The 22,806-nt window shown below is 59.5% G+C and overlaps 2 protein-coding genes across 4 annotated transcripts; both read left to right on the top strand.

Moving 5' to 3' along the window:
• The first annotated feature begins 8,360 nt into the window (after positions 1–8,360).
• Positions 8,361–9,768, top strand: G0S2 (G0/G1 switch 2). Its single transcript, XM_041427067.1, has 2 exons — positions 8,361–8,424; positions 9,179–9,768. The coding sequence occupies exon 2, from the start codon at positions 9,213–9,215 to the stop codon at positions 9,519–9,521; it is 309 nt and encodes a 102-aa protein (XP_041283001.1). The 5' UTR covers positions 8,361–8,424; positions 9,179–9,212; the 3' UTR covers positions 9,522–9,768.
• Positions 9,769–15,342: 5,574 nt separating this feature from the next.
• Positions 15,343–22,337, top strand: LOC121347985 (corticosteroid 11-beta-dehydrogenase isozyme 1-like). Of its 3 annotated transcripts, none has more exons than XM_041427089.1 (7): positions 15,343–15,434; positions 16,835–16,926; positions 17,537–17,667; positions 19,790–19,901; positions 20,488–20,673; positions 21,212–21,355; positions 22,021–22,337. In XM_041427089.1, the coding sequence occupies exons 2-7, from the start codon at positions 16,839–16,841 to the stop codon at positions 22,254–22,256; spliced, it is 897 nt and encodes a 298-aa protein (XP_041283023.1). In that variant the 5' UTR covers positions 15,343–15,434; positions 16,835–16,838; the 3' UTR covers positions 22,257–22,337. The 3 variants fall into 3 exon arrangements, with proteins under 3 accessions (XP_041283023.1, XP_041283022.1, XP_041283024.1); XM_041427088.1 differs by lacking the exon at positions 15,343–15,434 and adding an exon at positions 16,615–16,735; XM_041427090.1 differs by lacking the exons at positions 15,343–15,434; positions 21,212–21,355 and having other exon boundaries at positions 16,776–16,926.
• Positions 22,338–22,806: the final 469 nt, after the last annotated feature.

Below are 22,806 nucleotides of genomic sequence, written 5' to 3'. Positions count from 1 at the left end.
CTCAGCAATGCGGTAACGCCGCATTCCTCCTCCCCTGCCCCGCCCGGCGGCCGCGGGGAAGCCAGAAGGAACCCTGGAATGTCTGAAGGGAAAGGGAGGCGAGAAGAAACTCTGGAATGTGTGAAGGGAAAGGGAGGCAGGGATGAGACGTGCCCCGAGCTGCTCGGACAGCCCCAACACCGAGCCCCTCTGTGACCCCCCGTGTGTGTGAAGGGATCCCACCGAGCCCGGAGAGCCACGGCAAGGTGAAACATCACCTGCGGTCCCAGGCTGCACAAGTTCAAACAAGAACAGAACCCAGGAAAAGGCTCCTTTTCAGAATATCAACTGCAAACCATGGAAATGGGAAAGGGAAAATCAGCTGCGGACGGGGGGTGCTCGGGGAGAGGGGATCCCTGAAAGCCGTGATGGCAGCCAGGAGCTGGAACAGCCCCAGGGCTGTCCTGGGTAGCAGGGAGGGAACGTGTTACAGATGGAGATCGGAACTGCTGCTGAAAATGCACCACAGCAAATAAATGCAAGCGCTGGAGCAATCTGGGGTGGGTGGGACAGACAGGGGATGCTCACAGGGCTCCAGTTCCTCTCCAGCCTGTGCTAACCTGTGCCAGGTGTGCCCACAGCCCTCCGAGGGCTGGGCGAGACATTCCCTGGAAAACAAACACCATTAACTCCTGCAGGAAGCCGTGCTCTGAGTCACGGCACATCCCCTGCCCTGCGGCAGCGGGGACATGGCTGGGGAAAGCCTCTTCTCCAGGAGCCCAGGGACACCACGGGAGCAGGGCAGCCTGAGCCCTGTGCCAGGCAGGATCCCTGTGCCAGGCAGGATTCCTGTGCCAGGCAGGATCCCTGTGCCAAACTGGATCCCTATGCCAGGCAGGATCTCTGTGCCAGGCAGGATCCCTGTGCCAGGCAGGATTCCTGTGCCAGACTGGATCTCTGTGCCAGGCAGGATCTCTGTGCCAGGCAGGATCTTTGTGCCAGGCAGGATCCTTGTGCCCAGGAGGATCTCTGTGCCAGGCAGGATCCCTGTGCCCAGGAGGATCCCTGTGCCAAACTGGATCCCTGTGCCAGACTGATTCCCTGTGCCAGACTGGATCCCTGTGCCAGACTGGATCTCTGTGCCAGGCAGGATCCCTGTGCTGGGCAGGATCCCTGTGCCAGGCAGGATCCCTGTGCCCAGCAGGATCCCTGTGCCCAGGAGGATCTTTGTGCCAGGCAGGATCCCTGTGCCCAGGAGGATCTCTGTGCCAGGCAGGATTCCTGTGCCAGGCAGGATCCCTGTGCCAGGCAGGATTCCTGTGCCAGGCAGGATCCCTGTGCCAGGCAGGATCCCTGTGCTAGCCCTGCAGGGCAGGAAGGCTGTGCCCCAGGTGATGCTCTACCTGTGCACAGGGGTGGCACCAGCAGGGGACACTGCCCAGGGGACACTGCACACCTGCCCCGCTGGCAGCAGCCTTTGGAGCCATCCAGGGACTGATGGGTTTGGGTTCCAGGTGAAGCCACAGTGCTGGGGACAGAAACCATCACAGGAGGCTGCAGGACAGCCCTGCCAGGCAGGCCACGAGTGTCACCTGTCACGAGGTGCACTGGCTAACCCCTGCCAGCCTCTGCCTGCAGAATTTGGGTCTCCAGCCCCCCTGGCCAGGCAGATTCCCCAGGCTCCTTCTGGGCTCTGGCATCGGTGATGGAACGGGAAGAGACTCTGGATGGGATGGATGTGCACAGGGAGGAAGGTTCTGGAAGGGGATGGATTAGCACAGGTAGAAGGTTCTGGATGGGATGGATGAGCACAGGGAGGAAGGTTCTGGATGGGATGGATGAGCACAGGAGGAAGGCTCTGGAAAGGGATGGATGAGCACAGGGAGGAAGGCTCTGGATGGGATGGATGAGCACAGGGAGGAAGGCTCTGGATGGGATGGATGAACACAGGAGGAAGGTTCTGGATGGGATGGATGAGCACAGGAGGAAGGCTCTGGATGGGATGGATGGGGACAGGGAGGAAGGCTCTGGAACGGGATGGATGAGCACAGGGAGGAAGGCTCTGGATGGGATGGATGAACACAGGAGGAAGGTTCTGGATGGGATGGATGGGGACAGGGAGGAAGGCTCTGGAACGGGATGGATGAGCACAGGGGATGAGCACAGGGAGGAAGGCGCTGGATGGGATGGACGAGCACAGGGAGGAAGGCTCTGCAGGGGGATGAACACTGCAGTGCTCACCCACCCTCCCGGGCTCTGTGGGTCCGCTCTGCAGCCCCAGGCTGAGCTCAGGGCTGAGCTCAGGGCTGAGCTCAGGGCTGGGCACACTCGGGCGCTGCAGCCCAGCTGGGAAAGGCTGTGACTCCTGCACGAGTGGCTCTGCTTTCCTTCCTCCAGGCTGACATTACTCTCTGTTCAGATTAGAGGCACACGAGTACTTCGCTCCCTTGGGAGCTTTTCCAAGGACACTGTGCGAGTGCAGCAGCGCTGGGCTCGGCTGCTGGGACACCCTCAGCCAGCCTGGCCAGCCAGGAATGCTCCTGCTCAGTTCAGTTTTTAACTTGTCTCTCTGGAGCTGACAGAAACACAAAAGGAACTGGAAATCAGGGACAGGGCACTGCGTAAAGAACATTTAATCCCTTGAAATGCAAAACCTCCCCTAAGGAGAAGGATGCTGCTTGAGGATGGTTTTATAGTTCAAGCACACAGAAACGGAACAATACTTAATGCTGCTGTTACATTTTCCATTGAAGGATTAACAAATGTCTGAAGCACAATTCCTGAAAGCACATTTGCTGCACGAGCAGCCGATTTACAGTGGAAAAACTGGCACAGGGATAATTTGCTTATGCAAAGCAGGATCTTGGCACAGGGGAGGGCAGAGTCTGCACTCCCTGCCCCCTCCAGCCCCTGAGTTCCCAGGGCTGGGATGAAACCTCCCACCACTGGGCAGGCCTGAGTCCTGTTGGGAAAAACCTGCAAGAGTCACGGGACATGGACTGGAAGCACTGAAGCTGCTTGGGAAGAGGAAAACTTGGGAGGGTTTTGTCAGGGGTAAGAAATTATGTCTCATGTTGTAACTTTCTGATAACCCTCTGCGCTGGAAGATTAATCATATCAGTAATAAAAGAGGTTTTCCTTCACCTAATCTTTTCATTTCCCATTTCAATTCAAACCTGACCAGCAAACCACCTCTTCATTCCAGCAGAGAAATTATTTAAATCACTGGCTTGGCTAATTACCATGATCTCCTTTAAAAGCATGTCAGGAATTCCTGATGAAATTCCAGTTCATGTTCTGAAAACCTGCTCTGAAAGCAAATAAAACTTTGAACCAAAACGCCACTGACCTACTTTAGGTTTAAATTCCAGGAGCTGGCTCCAAAGGGCAGATTCAGCCCAGCTCCCTGTGCAGCCCTGCAGCCGTGCCAGCTGTGGGCACAGCTGGGGCAGGACAGGACTGTGCTGCCATGGAGGGGACAGCTGTGGGCACAGCTGGGGCAGGACAGGACCTGCTCCTCACCCAGCCCAGCCCTGCAGCACAGCAGCTGTCCCAAATCCTTCCCCACCACTCTGCAGCAAAGCAAAGGCTCAGGATTTGCCCTTAAATTGAGTTTTCCTTTCCCCCCCAGCTCCTTTCCTCACCCCATGGAGTTCCCTGAGGCCTGACCCTCGATGGGTTGGCACAGAGTGCCCCCATGTCCCCAGTATCCCCAGTATCCCAGTGTCCCCAGTATCCCCCTGACCCTCGATGTGCCCCCATGCCCCCATGTCCCCAGTGTCCCCAGTATCCCAGTGTCCCAGTATCCCAGTGTCCCCAGTATATCCCAGTATCCCAGTGTCCCCTGTGTCCCCCGTGGAGCAGGGCACAGGGTGGCACTGTGCCCTCTTCCCGCCGGGACCTTGATAAAATTATCCTTGCAGGGGAACAGCGTTATTTTTGTCACGTCCCCGTTCTCTAAACGGGAAAATATTCCATCAGGAAAGCGTCCAGCTCTCCTCTGGAGGGTTTTGGCTTTTCCAGGCAGTGGAATGGGGGGGTCTCTGCACCCTGGTGCCAGCCAGCAAACCCCCAAAAGCCTCTCCCTGCAACATCCAGGGCAGAAGTTTAAACTTTAAGCCCCCTTTAAGTTTAACATTTAGTGACATTTAGGAGCCCCCTGTAAGGCACAGATTGCCCCTGTGTGACACCAAGGACGCGCTGTTTGCTGCTCCTGCCCATCAGATTTGAGCTGCCCAGGTAGAAGAGGGGCTGGTGCCACCTTTGCTGCCCTCCCTGGCAGGGCTGAGGGCTGGGCACAGCCCACGGAGCTCACACTCACCACGAAGTCCAGCAGTGCCCGACCCTTGCCCGCTCACGGACACGTGGGAGGTGAGGAAACAGCTGGACAGTGCTGGCAGCAGCAGCAGAGTCCCCATGGCTGTGCCACACTCAGGGAGCTGGCACTGAGGGACAGGGACAGTGCTGGCACCAGGGGCACAGGGCAGTGCTGGCACCAAGGGGCAGGGCAGTGCTGACACCAGGGGCACAGGGCAGTGCTGGCACCGAGGACAGGGCAGTGCTGGCACCAGGGACACAGGGCAGTGATGGCACCAGGGGCACAGGGCAGTGCTGGCACCAGCAGCACAGTCCCCGTGGCTGTGCCCCTGTGACCTGCCCAGGGCAGCAGTGGCCCCTCAGACCCCATGGCAGTGCTGTCACCACAGTGACCAGGTCACCACGGCCCGGCCACATGGCCAGAGCTGTGCCAGAGCTGTGCCAGAGGTGTGCCAGAGCTGTGCCAGAGCTGTGCCAGAGCTGTCTCAGAGCTGTCTCAGAGCTGTCTCAGAGCTGTGCCAGAGCTGTGCCAGAGCTGTGCCAGAGCTGTCTGCAGCCTGAGTCCATCCCAGCCTGGGGGGTTGCTCTGGGCCCAGCAGGCACAGCCAGGCTGTGGAGCCAAACCTGCATTATTTTATTCATTTGCAATAGGACAGATCTTTAACAAGCCTTGCTGGGCTTTAGCGTTTCCTTCCCTTTTCCCCTCCTTATTCCCTTGGGTGTTTCAGGGTGACCCCACCTACAGCAGCTTGTGCCCGAGCAGATCAGGCACCCTGGAAATTTCCTGGGCCTGCTGTGGGGCTGTGCTGGCAGGAGGGGCAGCTCCCTTTCCCTGCCAGCCCCTTCCAGGGCAGCTCTGCTCCTCCAGCACGCACCCGCGGCGTGGCCAGCGCCTGCCGTGCCCCTGCCCCTGCCAGCACGGACTGTGCCAGCCGAAACCGGGCGCTGAAACCGGAGCCGAGCTCCTGGAAGCCTCCGCGGGGCTGGGAACGGGGATGGGAGCGGGGCCAGGAACGGGGATGGAGCGGGGATGGGAATGGGGATGGGAGCAGGGATGGAGTGGGGATGGGAACGGGGATTGGAGCAGGGATGGAGTGAGGATGGAGTGGGGATGGGAACGGGGATGGGAATGGGGATGGGAGCAGGGATGGGAGCGGGGCTCGCTCCCACTCCGAGAGCATCGCCAAGGGCACCTCTGGTACCGAGGGCGCCCCGTGGTACCGAGATCAGCCCGTGGTACCGAGATCAGCCCGTGGTACCAATGTCACCCATGGTACCGAGGTCACCCCCCTTTACCAAGGTCAGCCCACGGTACCAACGTCACCCGTGGCACCGAGGGCACCGTGCCGAGCCAGCCGTGCCAGGAGGATGCTCAGTTTTTGGAGAGGCACCCCGGTGCAGCTCAGCATCCCCTGTGCCTCCTCCAGGGCGATTCCAGGCAGATCTCCGGGCTGGCGCTCCGCAGCATCCTCCCCTCCCTGCCGCATCCCGGGCTCCCCTCCCTGCCAGGCTCAGCTTAAGCCGCGCTGCTGACGCTGTGGGGAAGTTCGGGCACAGCTCTTCCCCCGTGACGTTAAACTCGTGCGGCTCCCCAGGCACAAAGCCCGGTTCAATCAAAGTTGCGATTAAACCTGACAGCATCCTCGTGCAGACTCTCCTAAATAAGATTTAGAACGGCTAAAATTAGTCTAATTTAGTGTTAATCATTAATCGTTTTATCCACTTAATTCAATTTAAGTGTCCACACAACGAGCTTGGGTAGATTTTGTTACTGAAATCTAAACCAAAATTGAATTAAATGTTGTTAAATTAGATCAACACAATCTGAGTGCTGCCATGAGAAGTGTTTGCCAGAGATGATTATCAGCTGATTGGTTAATGCTCAAAATTATCCTGAGCTCTGTGTCAGCCCAAAAGCTCCAGCTCTCAGTATTTGGGAAAGCATGGGCATCTCCATCAGCATTTCATGAACAAAAATACCCTTCCCAGCCCTCAGGAAAAGACTTGCAAACATCAGGCTCAGCAGGCAACAAAAACCCTGCCTGAAAAAAAAAACCCAAAAACAACCAAAAATGCCTTTTGTAGGTGAAATGTCACGATGACAGTGCCCTTTGTGTCAGGGGCCGGGAGCAGCGCGGCCGGGGCAGCCCCCGCCTCTGCTGGAGCTGAGGGGCAGCACAGCGACCCCCGAGAGCAGCGGGAGGAGCCGCGACCTTGAACTTCCCCTGTCTGGTCGCTGTCTCCTCCAGCTATCTTTTCTCCAAAAGCCTTTTTTTTTTTTTTTTTTTTTTTTTTTTTTGAGTGTTGCAGCAGCGAAAAAACACAGCCCGAACTCGGGAATCAGCCGCAACCCCGGCTGCCAAGTTGGCAGAGAAGATAAGGATCCTTTATTAAAGCAGAAAAACCCCAGACGCTGAGGAGGGATAGACAAGTCTTTAGCAACTTTTACAGCCAGTCTTGCAATACAATTTCCTAAGCAGGCTCAAAATTGCAAAAATAAAAAGACCAAAAAACCCCAAGTTTTCAGCAGGAGCGTTTCCCGGGAGCGGCTGCGGGGGCAGGAGCGGCCCGGGACGTGCGGGATGTGAGGAGCCGGGGCTGAGTCACTGCCCCACACCCGGCACGGCTCAGCCACAGGGAAACCCCACGCATTCAAGGGCCGTGCCCCTTTTTGGGGCGGCTCAGCAGTGCCCACCTGGTGGGCAGGGAGCAGGGCAGTGTGGGGCATCCAAGCTGAGGAGGAGGAGGGGAGGAAGGGAGGAAGGACGTGAGCTTTATCTCCTTCCACATGCACCAACCTCTCCCTAAAGTGCTGCGGCAACATCAGCTGATATTTTAATTTCTACACGCAATTCCCATCCTCTCAGCCACGTGGATCAGCCTGCCCCAGAGTCCCTGATCTGCTGGAGATCCCAACAGCTTCTCGTGGCTTTAGCAGAGCTCTGGGCTCAGCTGGGAGGGCTCCTGCAGCCAGAGCAGTGTCTGCTCCGACGGGCCTGCAGCCCGAGCAGATGATGGTGCTGGTGGCGATGATGATGATGATGATGCAATCGTTGCTGCACCATCAGTAACGCCGGGGGTTACTGCTGCAACACTGCCGGGCTGCAGGCCAGGATGGGAACAGCACCGGGCTGCAGGTGGCACCGAGAGTGACACGGGGGGGACACAAAGGGGGGACACACATTCAGCAGCAAGTGCAGGAAGAGTGAAGAGTGGATCTGAAGTTGATGTAACTTCTCCGTCCTTGGACTTTCCCGAAGTTCTCTCACTCCCAGGAAGCCAGGGGCTGTCACACCTGCAGAATTACCTGCTCGTGGCTGGGGAGGCACCTGGAGAAACCTCCCAGGAGCATGTCACACCTCTGCCCGGTGACACTGTCACACCTCTGCCCGGTGACACTGTCACACCTCTGCCCGGTGACTCTGTCACACCTCAGGGCATTTTCTCACCTCTTCCCAGTGGAGTGGCAGCAAGGCAGGGACGTTTTGCAGAATTGGCCACTCACAGCCCCACAGGGGCATTTTGCAGAATTGGCCACTGGCAGCAAGGCAGGGACATTTTGCAGAATTGGCCACTCACAGCCCCGAGCCCTGACCCAAACGCTGCCCTGTTTTGGGAGCTGTGGGCACAGACCCTGTCCCTGCCTCCCAGGCAATATATTTCTGTGAATATATGAAATATTTATTGCAGAAGCAGGTACAGAGCTGCACAGCAAGCCAGGCATCAGATCTCTGGTTCGGGGATTAGACTGAGACAATCTTGGGGTTTTTTTGGAGGAAGGAAAAACATACGGTTTTTAAGAGAAAAAGGAGAAATGGAAGGAGAGATGGGAAAACACAAGGAGAAATGGAAGGAGAAAGAAATGGAACGAGGAACGGAAAGAGGAGATAAAAAGAAATTTTAAAAAAATTACAAAGTGGGGGAGGAAAGGGTTTAAAAAAAAAAAAAAAAAAGGCGGCGGCGGCGGCCCCGGGCAGCAGCTGCAGCGGAGCGGCTGCGACAGCGACAGCAGCACAGCCCCGCAGCAACACCGCAGCGCTCCCTGCACTGCTCACTGCACTGCTCAGCCCTGCAGCAACACCGCAGCGCTCCCTGCACAGCACAGCACAGCCCGCAGCAACACCGCCGGTAAGGGCTGACCGGGGACGGCATGCGGTGGGATGGGATGGGATGCGGTGGGATGGGATGGGATGGGATGGGAAGGGGCAGGAGCTGCCAGGCGCGGGGGGGCCGGGCTGGCCCCAGCTCCGGGCCCCGCTCCCGGCCCGGCCCCCGCCCCGCCCGCCCCGGCGGCGATAAAAGGCGGCGGCGGCGGCCCCGGGCAGCAGCTGCAGCGGAGCGGCTGCGACAGCGACAGCAGCACAGCCCCGCAGCAACACCGCAGCGCTCCCTGCACTGCTCACTGCACTGCTCAGCCCTGCAGCAACACCGCAGCGCTCCCTGCACAGCACAGCACAGCCCGCAGCAACACCGCCGGTAAGGGCTGACCGGGGACGGCATGCGGTGGGATGGGATGGGATGCGGTGGGATGGGATGGGATGGGATGGGATGGGATGGGATGCGGTGGGATGCGGTGGGATGCGGTGGGATGCGGTGGGACGCTGCACAAAACGCGTGGGAGCAGCAGCGTGTGCCCCCACCGCAGCCTGGGGAAGGTCGCTCTGTCCTGGGGAGGGTGGCTCGGTCCTGGGGAGGGTGGCTCTGTCCTAGGGAGGGTGGCTCCATCCTGCGGCACCGCGGGGACAGGGTGGGTGCATTTTCCTGAAGCAAACCTTCAGCAAAAACCCCCATTTGAAGCACATTTAGCTGTGGGGCAGCCCGGGGAGCTCTGCCACCGCAGCAGCTGGATTTGACTCACGTCCCCCTCTCTCTTCTCCCCCAGAAGCCGCATCTAAACCCGCTGCTGCCGCGCAGAAATGGAAACCATGCACGAGCTGATCCCCTTCGCCAAGGAAATGCTCAGCCAGAAGCCCAACAGGAAGATGGTCAAGCTGTACATGCTGGGCAGCGTGCTGGCCTTCTTTGGGGTGGTCATCGGGCTGGTGGAGACCGTGTGCAGCCCCTTCAGCTCCTCGGGCAGCCTGGAGGAGGAGGAGGAGGGCAGGAAGAAGCCCGCGGCGCCCCGGGAGCGGCTGCCGCAGAAAAGGGAGGATTTGGTGCCGGACAAGGGCAAGGCTCGGCCGGCGCTGCAGAGGGCCCTGGTGACCCGGCAGCACGCGTCCTAGGCTGGCACACAGCACGCAGAGACTCCGCCTGCCCGGGGGGTTCCAGCGCGAAGGGAAGGCTCGGCTGAAGGAGGCTGCCCGTGTGAGCCTCGCCAGAAGTGAAGGGTTATATTTGCTGCCGTGCAGCAGTGGGGAAAAATACCTTTTGTTGGTATGGAGCTGTGCGCGACGCACAGCGCGGTTTCTTATTTTTCTTACGGACGCATTTTACACCGTTTTGCAAGATCAATAAATATTTTATATGGTACCGCCGCTCTCTCTCGCTGAGTTTGTTTTCAAGGCCTTCTCGTGCTGGTTTGCAGGGGTTTTGCTCACACCTCTGGCTCCTTTTGGGGGGCAGGGAGGACGCCGGGGACAGTGGAGGAGATGAACACAGAGAGGCTGCCCTGGGGGCTGCTCTGTCTGTCTGTCTGTCCCTCTGCTCCTTCCCAAGGTGGCATTTGTGTCACACGGGTGCCACATGCTCCGAGCTGGAGGTGGGGCTGGACTTCAGGGGTTATCTGGGTTCAATGGCACAGATTTGTCTCTGCCACTGCCACGTGTGCACAGAACTGCTTTAAAATAAATCAAACCCCCTTCTCGCCCTGGCAGTCCTCCAAGGGCTGCTGCACGGCTAAAAATCTTAAAACCAAAACCAAAACCCTTCCACCTTTCCTGGGATCTGTCACAAAGCCACCACAGACACCTGAGTGTGCAGGGGAATATCGGATTCCAGAGTCCCAGGGTGTCACAGATGGAAAAGGCCGGAGATGGCACAGTCAGCCCGAGGGTGTGCAAACTGTTCCAGGCTTCAGGCTCCACTCAGAGCGCTGCCAGGATCATTAGAGGACTTTCACCTATTTAAAAAATGTTCTGGGGCTTAGCAAGAATCTCTTGCATTTGGGACTGTGTCATGTCAGTCAAAGTCTCCAGCCAGACACAGCTGAGTGATCCCGGCCACACTGCAGAGGGGAGGGCAGGCAAACAGGCCCTGCCAGCCCTGACCAGGGCAGAAAATCCTCTTTATCTGCTCAAAGACACCCTCAGGGCAGGAGCAGCAGGGTGCACTCCTCACAGAACCTGGGAGATGCACCAGCAGTGTGCCACTCTCCAGCTAAAAGCAAAACAATGGAGCCAAGCACTGATCATGGAAAATGAAAAAACCCTGCCAGACCTCAGTGCCCAGTGCACAGCTCCTCCCAGAGCTGCACAACGAAAGATCAGGAGCTGAAAATATCAGAATACGGCTGAAGTTCACTATTTCATTTTCATAATACGCAACCCGAACTCATTTTGCTGACAATTATTTCTGTTACCAAAACAAACCCAGCAGCACCGAGTGGAGAAAGAATCCTGCCCAGCATCTGCACAGAAAATCTGCTCAAGCTTTCAAATTTGAAGTACTGTTTCCTCAAATTATTTCCTTTAAATTATAGGTTAATTTAAAACAGTATTTGAGAATTACTTCATTTAGTCTGTAACTAAATGAATTTAGTCGGTAACTGAATTAATTTAGTCTGTAACTGAATGCCCTTTGGTCTCTGGCGAGGCTGAACAATCCCACCCCTCGCTGATACCGATGGAAGTTTCTTGGGGAAACTCGAATTCATGCCCGAAGGGATCACGAGCTGAGGAGCTCCACTGTCCTGCCCACCCCGGCTTTTAAAGCGTTTTTTACATTTCCAGCGGGGCTGGGGCAGGGATGGCCGGGCTGGAAGAGGCTGTGGCACACCCGGGGCAGGGCCAGGGCAGGAGCGGGGTGCCCCTGGCCGTGTCGGGGGGCACGGAGGCGCTCCCAGCGCTGCTGTGTGGTGCCAGCTGCCGCGGGTCACACCGAGGGGACAGTGCCAGCCGCTCCCGGGCGGCGTTAATCCCCCTCAGCCCCCAGGAGCTGCCCCGCCAGTCCCTGGTGTGTCACCCTGCCCCCGGGACCGGCACTGGGAAAGGGAGGGGAGGGAGCCCCCAAACCCCCCGGGGGTCCAGGTGAGCCCCTCCAGGCTGCCCCCCAAAAACCCCGGCTTTGCTGCCCACACCTCCTCTTCGCAGCGATCCAGCCCCGGGGCGATGAGCTTAAAGCAAAGAGGGTTGGCAGCAGTCAAAATAGCCGCTGCTAAGACAGCTAAGGGGATTAGAGAGATAAAGCACAGCCCTGCTCGGCAGGGCCCGCGGGGGACGAGCTCTGCCCGGCTCCTGCCCTACCCTGCTCCGTTCCTGCCCCTTCCCTGCTCCTGCCCCGTTCCTGCTCCTGTTCCTGCTCTGTTCCTGCCCCGTTCCTGCCCCTTCCCTGCCCCTGTCCTGCTCCTGCCCCTGCCCCTGCCCCTGCTCCTGTTCCTGTCCCTGTTCCTGTTCCTGCTCCTGCTCCTGCCCCTGCCCCTGCCCCTCTCCTGTTCCTGCCCCTCTCCTGCCCCTGTCCCTGTCCCTGTTCCTGCCCCGCTCCTGCCCTGCTCCGTTCCTGTCCCGTTCCTGCCCCTTCCCTGCTCCTGCCCAGCTCCTGCCCCGTTCCTGCTCCTGACCCTGTCCTTCCCTGTTCCTGCCCTGCCCCTCTCCTGCCCCTCTCCTGCTCCTGTCCCTGCTCCTGCCCCTCTCCTGTCCCTGTCCCTGTCCCTGTCCCTGTCCCTGTCCCTGTCCCTGTCCCTGTCCCTGTTCCTGCTCCTGCCCCTGCCTTTCCCTGCCCCGTTCCTGCCCCGCAGTCTCGGGCTGGGCCCCGCACCCAGCTCACCCCTCGGGCCAGCCTGGGGCCAGCCCGGGCTGCTGCCACGGCCCCGGGGCACTGCAGGGAGCCGAGACTGCAGAGGGGGAATTAGAGCAGGACCAGTCACGGATTCCACCACACCGACCCCGTGAAGCCTTGCTTAAAGCACACGATAAATTCAGTGTACACAGGGCTGGTAACGCCTTGGACACCACTGCAACATGACAGGAACAGGGACAGGGACAGGGACAGGGACAGGGACAGACTGGCCTAAAGCAGCAGAGAGAGATTCAGCAAAACCTCCTCATCTTTACAGCCCGGCACAACCTGCAGCACAGCCACAGCACCCCACAACATCCCACAGCATCCCAGAGCATCCCACAGCACCCCACATCATCCCACAGCACCCCACAGCACCCCACAGCACCCCACAGCATCCCACAGTGTCCCACAGCATCCCACAGCACCCCACAGCACCCCACAGCAACGCACAGCCCGGAGCACATGGGACCATGGCCACAACCCCGTGGCCAATTGCAAAACTGTTTAATTATAAACCCCGGGATAGAGCAGAGAGAAACCAGATGGGACAAGGCACAGACAGGACCAGGGAGCAGTTGGGGAGAGCAGCCAGAGCACATAAGGCTGAGTTAAACCCAGACCCTGAGGAACAAACTCCTGGGCAGAGCCACACGTTGCCCCAGGGCCGAGTTACGTTCTGGTTCACACGAGGTTGATTTCTGTTCTTCTGAGACTTGTCTGAATGTGGTTCGTTCCAGCCTGTAAACTTGACACTTTTCTGGTACATTAAATTCTCAGGAAAAACGCAGCTGGCACAAAATCAGGTGAGTCTTTGTCTGTACCCATCGTTCAGAGATCTGGTTTCAGCCTGGAGCTGTCATCCAGCCCCTCATCCCCCGGAGCTGCAGCCCTCCCCTGACAGCTCAGCCTCTCCAAAGGCTGGATGTCTTCAGAGAGCCCTCACTGCTATTTGCAGCGTGGACACTGCATGCTCCAGGGGCTGCCAGGCTAAATTTAGGGGTGCAGATAAGAGTATCAGCCTCCCAGCTCCAAGGGCACTGGGAACATGGGCAGCGGCCAAGGCTCCCAGCAGCCGCCCTTCCAACAATGAAACTTCAAGGCAGCAATTCCCAATTTGGTCACACAGGGAAAAAAACCACAAATTTAAGGCTTGGAAAGGACTTAAACATCACGGTATTTTCTCTAAACCAGCAGAACTGTGATGTCAAACCAGAGCAAAGCCATCCTCCAATCCTCTCACCTCCCCTGGGACGGGGAGGGCACTGCCAGGGCAGCCTGGCAGCGATGGGGCCTGCAGGATGTGCAAGGGGAAAAGCAGAACTGAGGGCAGCCAGCCTTGATATCGTGGTGGCCCCGTCTGGAAAGAAAGGAATTAGAGCTGTGTTCATGGCAAAGGGCACTGGGACAGCAGGGTAGGAAAAATAATATTTTAATGTCTATGAGATAAGGAAAGCAAGAGGGGAAGAAAAAAAAATAAAGGAAAAGGAAAATCCTCTGCATTTGGCCAAGATTTGATTATGATTTGAAAAAAGCCGAATATCACTCATAAAAGGGAAAAAAAAAAAAAGAAAAAAGAAGCGGAATCCAAATTCCTGCCAAGTGTTTTTGAGCCTTGGAGCTGCCTGCACGAACCTGCCCCAGCCCCAGCCGTGCCCTGGAGCCTGAGGGGCTCCCCAGGCTCCCCTCTCCCCTCTCGGGGTCTGCCAGCCAAGTTCCCTGCCCAGAGCTGGCCCAGGGCAGGAGCAGCCCGGGAGCACAGCCCCAGAGCACGGGATGGGACAGGGACAGGGAATGCACCGGGGCCACCCAGAGAGGGGACCCAGGAGCAGCCGGGCTCTGGCACACAGGGCACAGCTCTGGGCACAGAGGGCACGGCTCTGGCACCGGGGGCACGGCTCTGGCACAGGGGGCACAGCTCTGGGCACAGAGGGCACGGCTCTGGCACGGCTCTGGGGACAGCTCTGGCACAGCTCTGGGCACAGAGGGCACAGCTCTGGGCACAGAGGGCACGGCTCTGGCACAGCTCTGGCACAGGGGGCACAACTCTGGCACGGCTCTGGGCACAGCTCTGGCACAGGGGGCACGGCTCTGGCACAGCACTGGCACTGCTCTGGGCACAGGGGGCATGGCTCTGGCACGGCTCTGGGCACAGCTCTGGCGCAGCTCTGGGAACAGCTTTGGCACAGCTCTGGCACAGGGGGCACAACTCTGGCACGGCTCTGGGCACAGCTCTGGCACAACTCTGGAACAGGGGGCACAGCTCTGGGCACATCTCTGGCACAGGGGGCACGGCTCTGGCACAGCTTTGGCACAGGGGGCACAGCTCTGGCACAGCTCTGGCACAGGGGGTACGGCTCTGGCACAGCTCTGGCACAGCTCTGGGCTCTGCCCAGCAAGCCTCGCAGCAGCCGGATCACAGAACCCTCCCCCGCCAGCCCTTCGTGCTCCCGCCCCCAGGAAAAAGCCCAGACCAAGTTCTCGGGCTGCACAGAGGCAAAGGAGCCAGGAGGAGCCGCGGGGGGAGCGAGGAGCAGCCTGGCAGGGAGCGGGGCTGGGAACAAAGCTGGGCAGCCCAGCAGGGCCAGAGCCCAGCCCTGGAACTGCTCGTACGGGCAAACCAGGCTGGGGTTGTCCAAAATACCCCACGTTTCAGTCCCTTTTCATCAGCTGCTTCGTAAAAGCCCAGCCCAACCCCTCAATTCTCGTCACCAGCAGCAAGGCGGGACACTGCTGGCTCTGGAGCCCCCCAGTGCCTCCATCCCCAGCCCTGGTGTCCCCAGGGATCACAGGACACAATTCCTTCCTGTCACACTGCAGGTGCTGCTCACGGGTTGGTGGTTGTTGCTTTACTGGTGCCGGTAATAAACTGAAACATCTTGAGAAGAGCCTCTCTCCCTGCGCCACAACAAGATCCCAGCTCAGATATGGTTCATGACTTCATTTTCTTTTCCTTCCCACAGGCAAGGAATGAAATGGCTGCCCATGATCACAACCCGAGTTCCCCAAAGGGAGGCAGGAAAAGCAGGGACTGCACTGCTGTTATCAGAGCCAGCGTGGGCTGAGCCCTTCTTCTCACAGGGAAACTTTGGGCTGGGGGAGAAAGGCAGAAAAGGAACAATATCATCCATAAAGCAGCAGCAAGGCCAGGGAGCAGCTGCCCTGCCAGGCACCCCATGAATTACAGCACCTGAATTTTAAAGGTATTACACGAGGGGGAAAAGCCACGACACAGTTGGGTCTGGTTCTGTCAGGCAGAGACAAGCAGAGTGCTGTGCTCCAGGAATCAGAGCACAGAGCAGCTGCTGCCCTGCAGGGGAGGCTCCTGTCCTGCTGACACAGCTTTGGCCCAGCAGAGGATGAGGCTGAGGCAGGGCAGCTCCAGGAGCTCCCACAGCCCTTCCCCACCTCGGGAACTGCGGATGGAGACCCCAGAGCAAAGCTGGGACCTGGTCTATCCCCATGGCACAAGATCCGTGGGTTGAATTTGCCAAGGCTTGGGGAGCTGCTGGGTGTTCTGTGGGCTTTCCTCAAGGTTACGTTCATTTAAAAGTCAGAACAAAGCTCCTGCAAAGCCCAAAGGAGGAACCACGGCAGCAAGGGCACTGATTTCTCTGCAGAAAACACATCCAGGGTCTCCCTGCAAAGCTCCCTGTGCCCCTTGGGGCTGGGGTGGCTGCACCCATGGGGCTGGGGTGGCTGCACCCACAGATGGCTCCAGCTCAGCCCCTGCTCCCTCATCTGCTCACAGACAAAAAAAAAAAAAGAGATTAAAAACTCAGCCCAGCCTCAGCAGAGCACTCCTGGGGCTGTTTGGGGTGCAATGTGCTGCTGGGTCCCTGCTGCCATCACCCAGGGGCTGGAGCTGCTTTGGGGCACGGAGCAGCCCTGCCCTGGGGGGCCCAGGACCAGCCAAGGGTCACATCCCTGCCCTGGGGAGCCCAGGACCAGCTGGGGGTGTCACATCCCTGCCCTGGGGAGCCCAGGACCAGCTGGGGGTGTCACATTCCTGCCCTGGGGAGCCCAGGACCAGCCAGGGGTCACATTCCTGCCCTGGGGAGCCCAGGACCAGCCGGGGGTCACATCCCTGCCCTGGGGAGCCCAGGACCAGCCGGGGGTGTCACATCCCTGCCCTGGGGAGCCCAGGACCAGCCAGGGGTCACATCCCTGCCCTGGGGAGCCCAGGACCAGCTGGGGGTGTCACATTCCTGCCCAGGCCCTGCAGGAATAAAGGACAATGTTGAACCACCTGCACTGGGCTCCCTCTGATGTTCTCCAAGTGAAACTTGATGCTGCTCAGCAAAGACACACCTCTTCCAGGGTGTTGTGCAAAATTCTGCATTTTAATGTAGGACAGGAAATATGAAAAGAGCCGGGCAGAACCCAAACAGCCCCGCTGGCCAGGCCAGGCAGCAGGCAGCAAAGCAAGGGCTTTACCTGGCTTGTCCATCCACCCAGCCGTGATTTTCCAGGGCTTTGGAAGCTGCAGCTCCTCCGCTGGCAGGTTTTTAAAGGGTCACTCTGCTGCTTCCCCCAGGAGCAGCTCTGCAGAGGGTTTTTTGTTCCTTCCTTCTCTCCCGTGCTGTATTTCCTGACTCCACAGTGGGATGGGTCGGTTGCAAAAGATTCTCATTCCCTTCCTGGGATTGGTTTTGGCCTTCTGGTTCTATTCTGCGAGGGACGCTTTCAATCCGGGTAAGTGTCCAAAGTGAATCTGACTTTAGGAAAAAACGACAGAAAGCCACATTTGGGTGTTTTGCATGGAAACCGCTCAGAGCTGGGAGCAAGGCACGGCCGAGCCTTGGTGTGGTGGAGGATACTGGAAAGTGGCTTTAGCAAAGATTTAAAACCAAACTGAACAAGGGCTACGCAGAAAAACCTCCTGAGGGAGCAGGTGAGGCAGGGGGTGAGAGGCAGAGGGCACTGAGTGCTCCATTTTCCTCGTGCAGGAAAAGAGTTTATAAACGGGGCTTGTGAGTGTTAGAGTTTGGAGCACGCACTCCTCGGATTGCTTTTACTACAGAGTAGTTGGGGCGTTGATAAACTGTGCCCTGGCTCGTGGAAAAAGCTGCTGGGAGAGTCCAGAGCTGTCCCTGTGTCGCTGCATTCCCGGGGAGCTGCAGCAGCCCCACAGTTTTTCCATGTGATGGGAGAGCCCTGCTGGTGCCGGATGCGTTGCACCCTCAGGCTCGTTTACCTTCCGATTAACCGCTGGTCTGAAGGGCACGGGGCATTTTTGGTCTCGTAGTTTAAAGGTTTTTCTAAGAGCGTGAGGGTGACTGGAAGGGCTGTGCCTCTGCCACAGAGATGCTGCGCGGGAAGCGGGTGATCGTGACGGGAGCCAGCAGCGGCATCGGCGAGCAGATGGCGTATCACCTGGCACGGATGGGCTCCCACGTGCTGCTCACGGCACGCACCGAGCCCCGGCTGCAGAGCGTAAATGGGCACCGCGCGTGGGCATGGCAGGGACAGAGTCCCACAGGGACACGGCCACAGGGACACACAGCCACAGGGACACACGGCCACAGGGACACACAGGGACACGCCACAGGGACACATAGGGACACACAGGGACACACAGGGACACACAGCCACAGGGACACACGGTCACAGGGACACATGGCACACAGGGACACAGGGACACACGGCCACAGGGACACACAGGGACACGGCCACAGGGACACACAGCCACAGGGACACACGGCCACAGGGACACACAGGGACACGGCCACAGGGACACACAGCCACAGGGACACACGGTCACAGGGACACATGGCACACAGGGACATCCATGGCACACAGGGACACACAGCCACAGGGACACACAGGGACACACAGGGACACACGGCCACAGGGAGACACAGGGACACGGCCACAGGGACACACGGCCACAGGGACACACAGGGACACAGGCACACAGGGACACACAGCCACAGGGACACACGGCACACAGGAACACAGAGCACACAGGAACATCTATGGCACAGGCCCCTCTGGGCACCATGACAGGCACAGGGCCCAGCTGGACAATGGTGACAGACACAGGTCCTGGCTGAGCACAGTGACAGTCACAGGTCTCACTTGGGCACAGTGACAGTCACAGGTCCCACCCGGGCACAGTGACAGACCCCTGTGCTCTGAGAGATCCTGCACATACAGCAACTCCCTCCTGCACACAAACACACACACACAGCAGTCCCTTCCTGCGCAAACACACACACACACACACAGCGGTCCCTTCCTGCACACACACACACACACACACCCACCACCCCACCCACACACACACACACACACAGCGGTCCCTTCCTGCACACACACACACACACACACCCACCACCCCACCCACACACACACACACACACAGCGGTCCCTTCCTGCACACACACACACACACACACCCACCACCCCACCCACACACACACACACACACAGCGGTCCCTTCCTGCACACACACACACACACACACCCACCACCCCACCCACACACACACACACACACAGCGGTCCCTTCCTGCACACACACACACACACACACCCACCACCCCACCCACACACACACACACACACAGCGGTCCCTTCCTGCACACACACACACACACACACCCACCACCCCACCCACACACACACACACACACAGCGGTCCCTTCCTGCACACACACACACACACACACCCACCACCCCACCCACACACACACACACACACAGCGGTCCCTTCCTGCACACACACACACACACACACCCACCACCCCACCCACACACACACACACACACAGCGGTCCCTTCCTGCACACACACACACACACACACCCACCACCCCACCCACACACACACACACACACAGCGGTCCCTTCCTGCACACACACACACACACACACAGCAGTCCCCTCCTGCACACACAGCTCCCTGCACTCCACCCTGCACTGTCTGGGCTGCACACACAGGGACAGTCACAGTCACAGTCACAGTCACAGTCACAGTCACAGCCACATCCCCACACCCTCATCCCACGGCTCCTGCAGTTCCAGCTCAGCCTGCCCGCAGGAGCAGCCAGACTGCCTCGGGTAATGCGCTCACCCAAGGAATCATTTTCCAGGCTCCCTTTGAAGCTCACAAGGCTTCAAACACACTCCCCAAAGTCCAAACCACTGCTTCTAGGTGGGGACACATCACAGGGAGCTCAGACACCCACACCTGAGAGCCAGAGGGCTTGGGGGCAGGGAGGGGCTCCGGGGCAGGGAGGGGGATCTGGGCAGGGAGGGGGATCTGGGGCAGGGATGGGGTTCCCAGGCAGGGAGGGGGTTCCAGGGCAGGGATGGAGTTCCCAGGGCAGGGATGGGGTTCCCAAAGCAGGGATAGCGTTCCTGGGCAGGGAGGGGGTTCCCAGGGCAGGGAGGGGGTTCCTGGGCAGGGAGGGGGTTCCCAAAGCAGGGATGGGGTTCCCAGGCAGGGAGGGGGTTCCCAGGCAGGGATGGGGTTCCCACGCAGGGATGGGGTTCCCAGGCAGGGAGGGGGTTCCCAGGGCAGGGAGGGCGCTGCTGAGCCCCGCTGTGCTGCAGGTGGTGCGGCGCTGCCTGGAGCTGGGAGCGGCCTCGGCGCGCTTCGTCAGCGGCACCATGGAGGACACGGCCTTCGCCCAGCACGTGGTGAGGGAGGCTCAGAGCTCGCTGGGTACGTCTGAACCTGCTCTGCACACTGCCAGCATCCCGGCCCGGCCGTGCCACGTGTAAAAATAGTGGGAAAGATGGGGCGAGATGGGAAAAATTCTCCCCGAATTCTGCCCTTTGCAGCCCCGCTCCTCTGCCTGCACTGCTGCCTCTCCAACTGAACTGCGCTCTGGATTTCAGCTCTGTGGCCTCCTGGCATCCCCTGGCAGTGTCACAGCCCTGGATTTCATCAGCCCAGTGCCGGGGTCCGGGGGATCCAGCAGCCCTGGCCACTGTGGCCACGGGTCACGGCTCAGAAATGCACCAGCCAGCTCCTTGGGGAGCACTGCCTCTCCCTCCCGGCCCACAGCTCAGGGCTGATCTCCCTTGGGCCATGGCATGTGTGTTCTGAACTAAAAAAATACATCACAACAAAATATTTACTGGCAGCCACCATCCAGGCTGTATCCCTGCTCAGGAGATAACAGGCCACAGCTCTGACCCACAAACCTGATTTCCTTGGATTACACTTATTCTGCTCCCAGAAAATGTTGTTTTGCTGGCTGCAGCCCTCTCCCCCCCAGCACTAATGCCCATTTTTCTGCTTGCAGGAGGCCTTGACATGCTGATCCTTAACCACGTGGGCGCGTCCTACTTTGGCTTTTTTGACGGGGACGTTGAGCACGTACGAAAGCTCCTGGAAATCAACTTCCTCAGCTACGTGGCCATGACCACGTCAGCCCTGCCCATGCTGAAGGAGAGCCAGGGCAGCATCGTGGTGGTTTCATCCATGGCAGGTGAGTGGGCAGTGTCACCAGGCTGGTGACATGGGACTCGCTCAAGAGGCGCCTGGGCTGTCAGGAGCAGCACACAGAGGCACCACCACCCTCCAGAGCCATAAGTGCTCAACACTGAAACCCCACCAAAACCAGCCCCAACGCCCAAATCCAGACGGGTTTGGGGTTCTCTTGAAGGAATTTTTCTGCTCAATCCAGTCGCCCCATTTTGGTTTCTGACCAGTGCTGCAGTTAAGCCCACAGCTGCCGTGCTGTCAGTGTTCTGCTGAGCAGCTCAGGCCAGGGACAAGAGTTTCAGCTTTGCTCCATCTCTCCCCTCTGAGGGTTTTGTGGTTCCTGTGGGCTGCCCATGCCCTGAGCAGATGTGAGCCACGGCTTTGGCCTTAAGAGCTGGAAGCCAACAAGAATATTTGTAAGGCTGCTGCTCAGGTGCCAGGATGACAGCTCGCTGGCAAAATCCTGTCTCTGAGGAAGGGCAGAAGAGCAGCTCAGGCAGAGCAGCCTCGTGTGCTAACACAGAACTTTGCTCTGTGTCCAGGTAAAGTCGGGTTCCCCTTTACCGTCCCCTACTCTGCGACTAAGTTTGCCCTGGATGGATTTTTCAGCTCCCTGAGGCAGGAGTTCGCCATTCAGAGCATTAATGTTTCCATCACGCTCTGCATCCTCGGCTTCATCGACACAGGTGAGAGCAGAGCTGTTCCAGCCCTGCTCAGGGCTGAGCATCCCCAGCCCAGCTCCTTCTCCTGCCCCCCTCTGCCACCAGCTCAGCCTTTCACCCCTGCTGCCACCTCTCGGGGGGATCTCACCTGTCTGCCCCAAAAACAGCCTCAAAGGCCATTTATGTCCCTGTGCCACATAAAACCGGGCACTGCTTACAGGCTGGCACAGCCCAACACCCCTTTGGGTGCCCGCTGTCCCCTGATCCCCAGAGACCCCCACTCTCCCCCATTCCCCAGAGCTTCCCACTGTCCCCCATCCTCGGGGGTTCCTACTCTCCCCCATCCCCGGGGGTCCCACTCTTCCCCATTCCCCAGAGACCCCCACTCTCTCCCCCATCCCCCAGAGCTCCCTGCTCTCCCCCATCCCTGGGGATTCCCACTCTCCCCCATCCCCGAGTGTTCCCACTCTCCCCCATTCCCCAGAGACCTCCGCTCTCTCCCATCCCTGGGGATTCCCGCTCTCCCCCATCCCCAGAGACCCCCACTCTCCCCCATCCCCCGGGATTCCCCGCTCTCCCCCATCCCTGAGGATTCCCACTCTCCCCCATCCCCGGGGGTCCCGCTCTCCCCCATCTCCGTTCTCCCCGCTCTCCCCGTCCCGGGGGTGCCGCGCTGACGGGGCGCGCAGACCGCGCGGTGCGCGCTGCCGCGGAGGTGCTGCAGGAGCGGCCGGCGCCGCGGGACGAGTGCGCGCTGGAGATCCTCAAGGGCGCAGCGCTGCGCCGGAGGGAGCTCTACTACCGCTACAGCTCCACGCGGCTGCCGCTGCTGCTGCGGGACTGCGCCGCCGAGCTGCTCGATTACCTGGTGCGGAGCCGCTACCGCCTGCCCGCGCCCCCCGCCGCCCCCCGCCCGCCGCTCTGAGCCCGCCGCCGGGAGGGTCCCCGGCTCCGGGAGGGTCCCCGGCTCCGGGAGGGTCCCCAGCACCGGGAGGGTCCCCGGCACCGGGACGGTCCCTCCTCCGACACCGGGACGGTCCCTCCCCTGGCACCGGGAGGGTCCCTCTCCTGGCACCGGGAGCGTCCCTCCCCTGGCACCGGGAGGGTCCCCGGCACCGCGAGGGTCCCACGGCACCGGGAGGGTCCCCGGCACTGGGAGGGTCCCCGGCACCGGGGGGGTCCCCGGCACCGCGAGGGTCCCTCTCCTGGCACCGGGAGTCCCTCCCCTGGCACCGGGAGGGTCCCCGTTCCTGGCCGGTCCGTGCTGCGCTGGCGGCACCGCCGGGACAGAGCCCGCAGCGGCGGCTCCGTGCCCTGCTCGCCCCGCCCGGCCGCGGAACGCTAATTATTGAGCTAGTTATTAAATAAAGTGTATTAACCCGACGGCTCTGCGTGTGTTATCGCATTTCTCAGCTGTTCATGGGCACAGCTCCCCTGGGCACTGCCCGGGATGCAGGGGCAGCCACAGCTGCTCT

The sequence above is a fragment of the Onychostruthus taczanowskii genome, unplaced genomic scaffold (assembly GCF_017590055.1).
Source record: "Onychostruthus taczanowskii isolate IOZ18803 unplaced genomic scaffold, ASM1759005v1 scaffold97, whole genome shotgun sequence".
Classification (NCBI taxonomy): Eukaryota; Metazoa; Chordata; class Aves; order Passeriformes; family Passeridae; genus Onychostruthus; species Onychostruthus taczanowskii.
The sequence above is the reverse complement of the archived record's forward strand: the minus strand, read 5'-3'. Positions and strand labels throughout refer to the sequence as shown.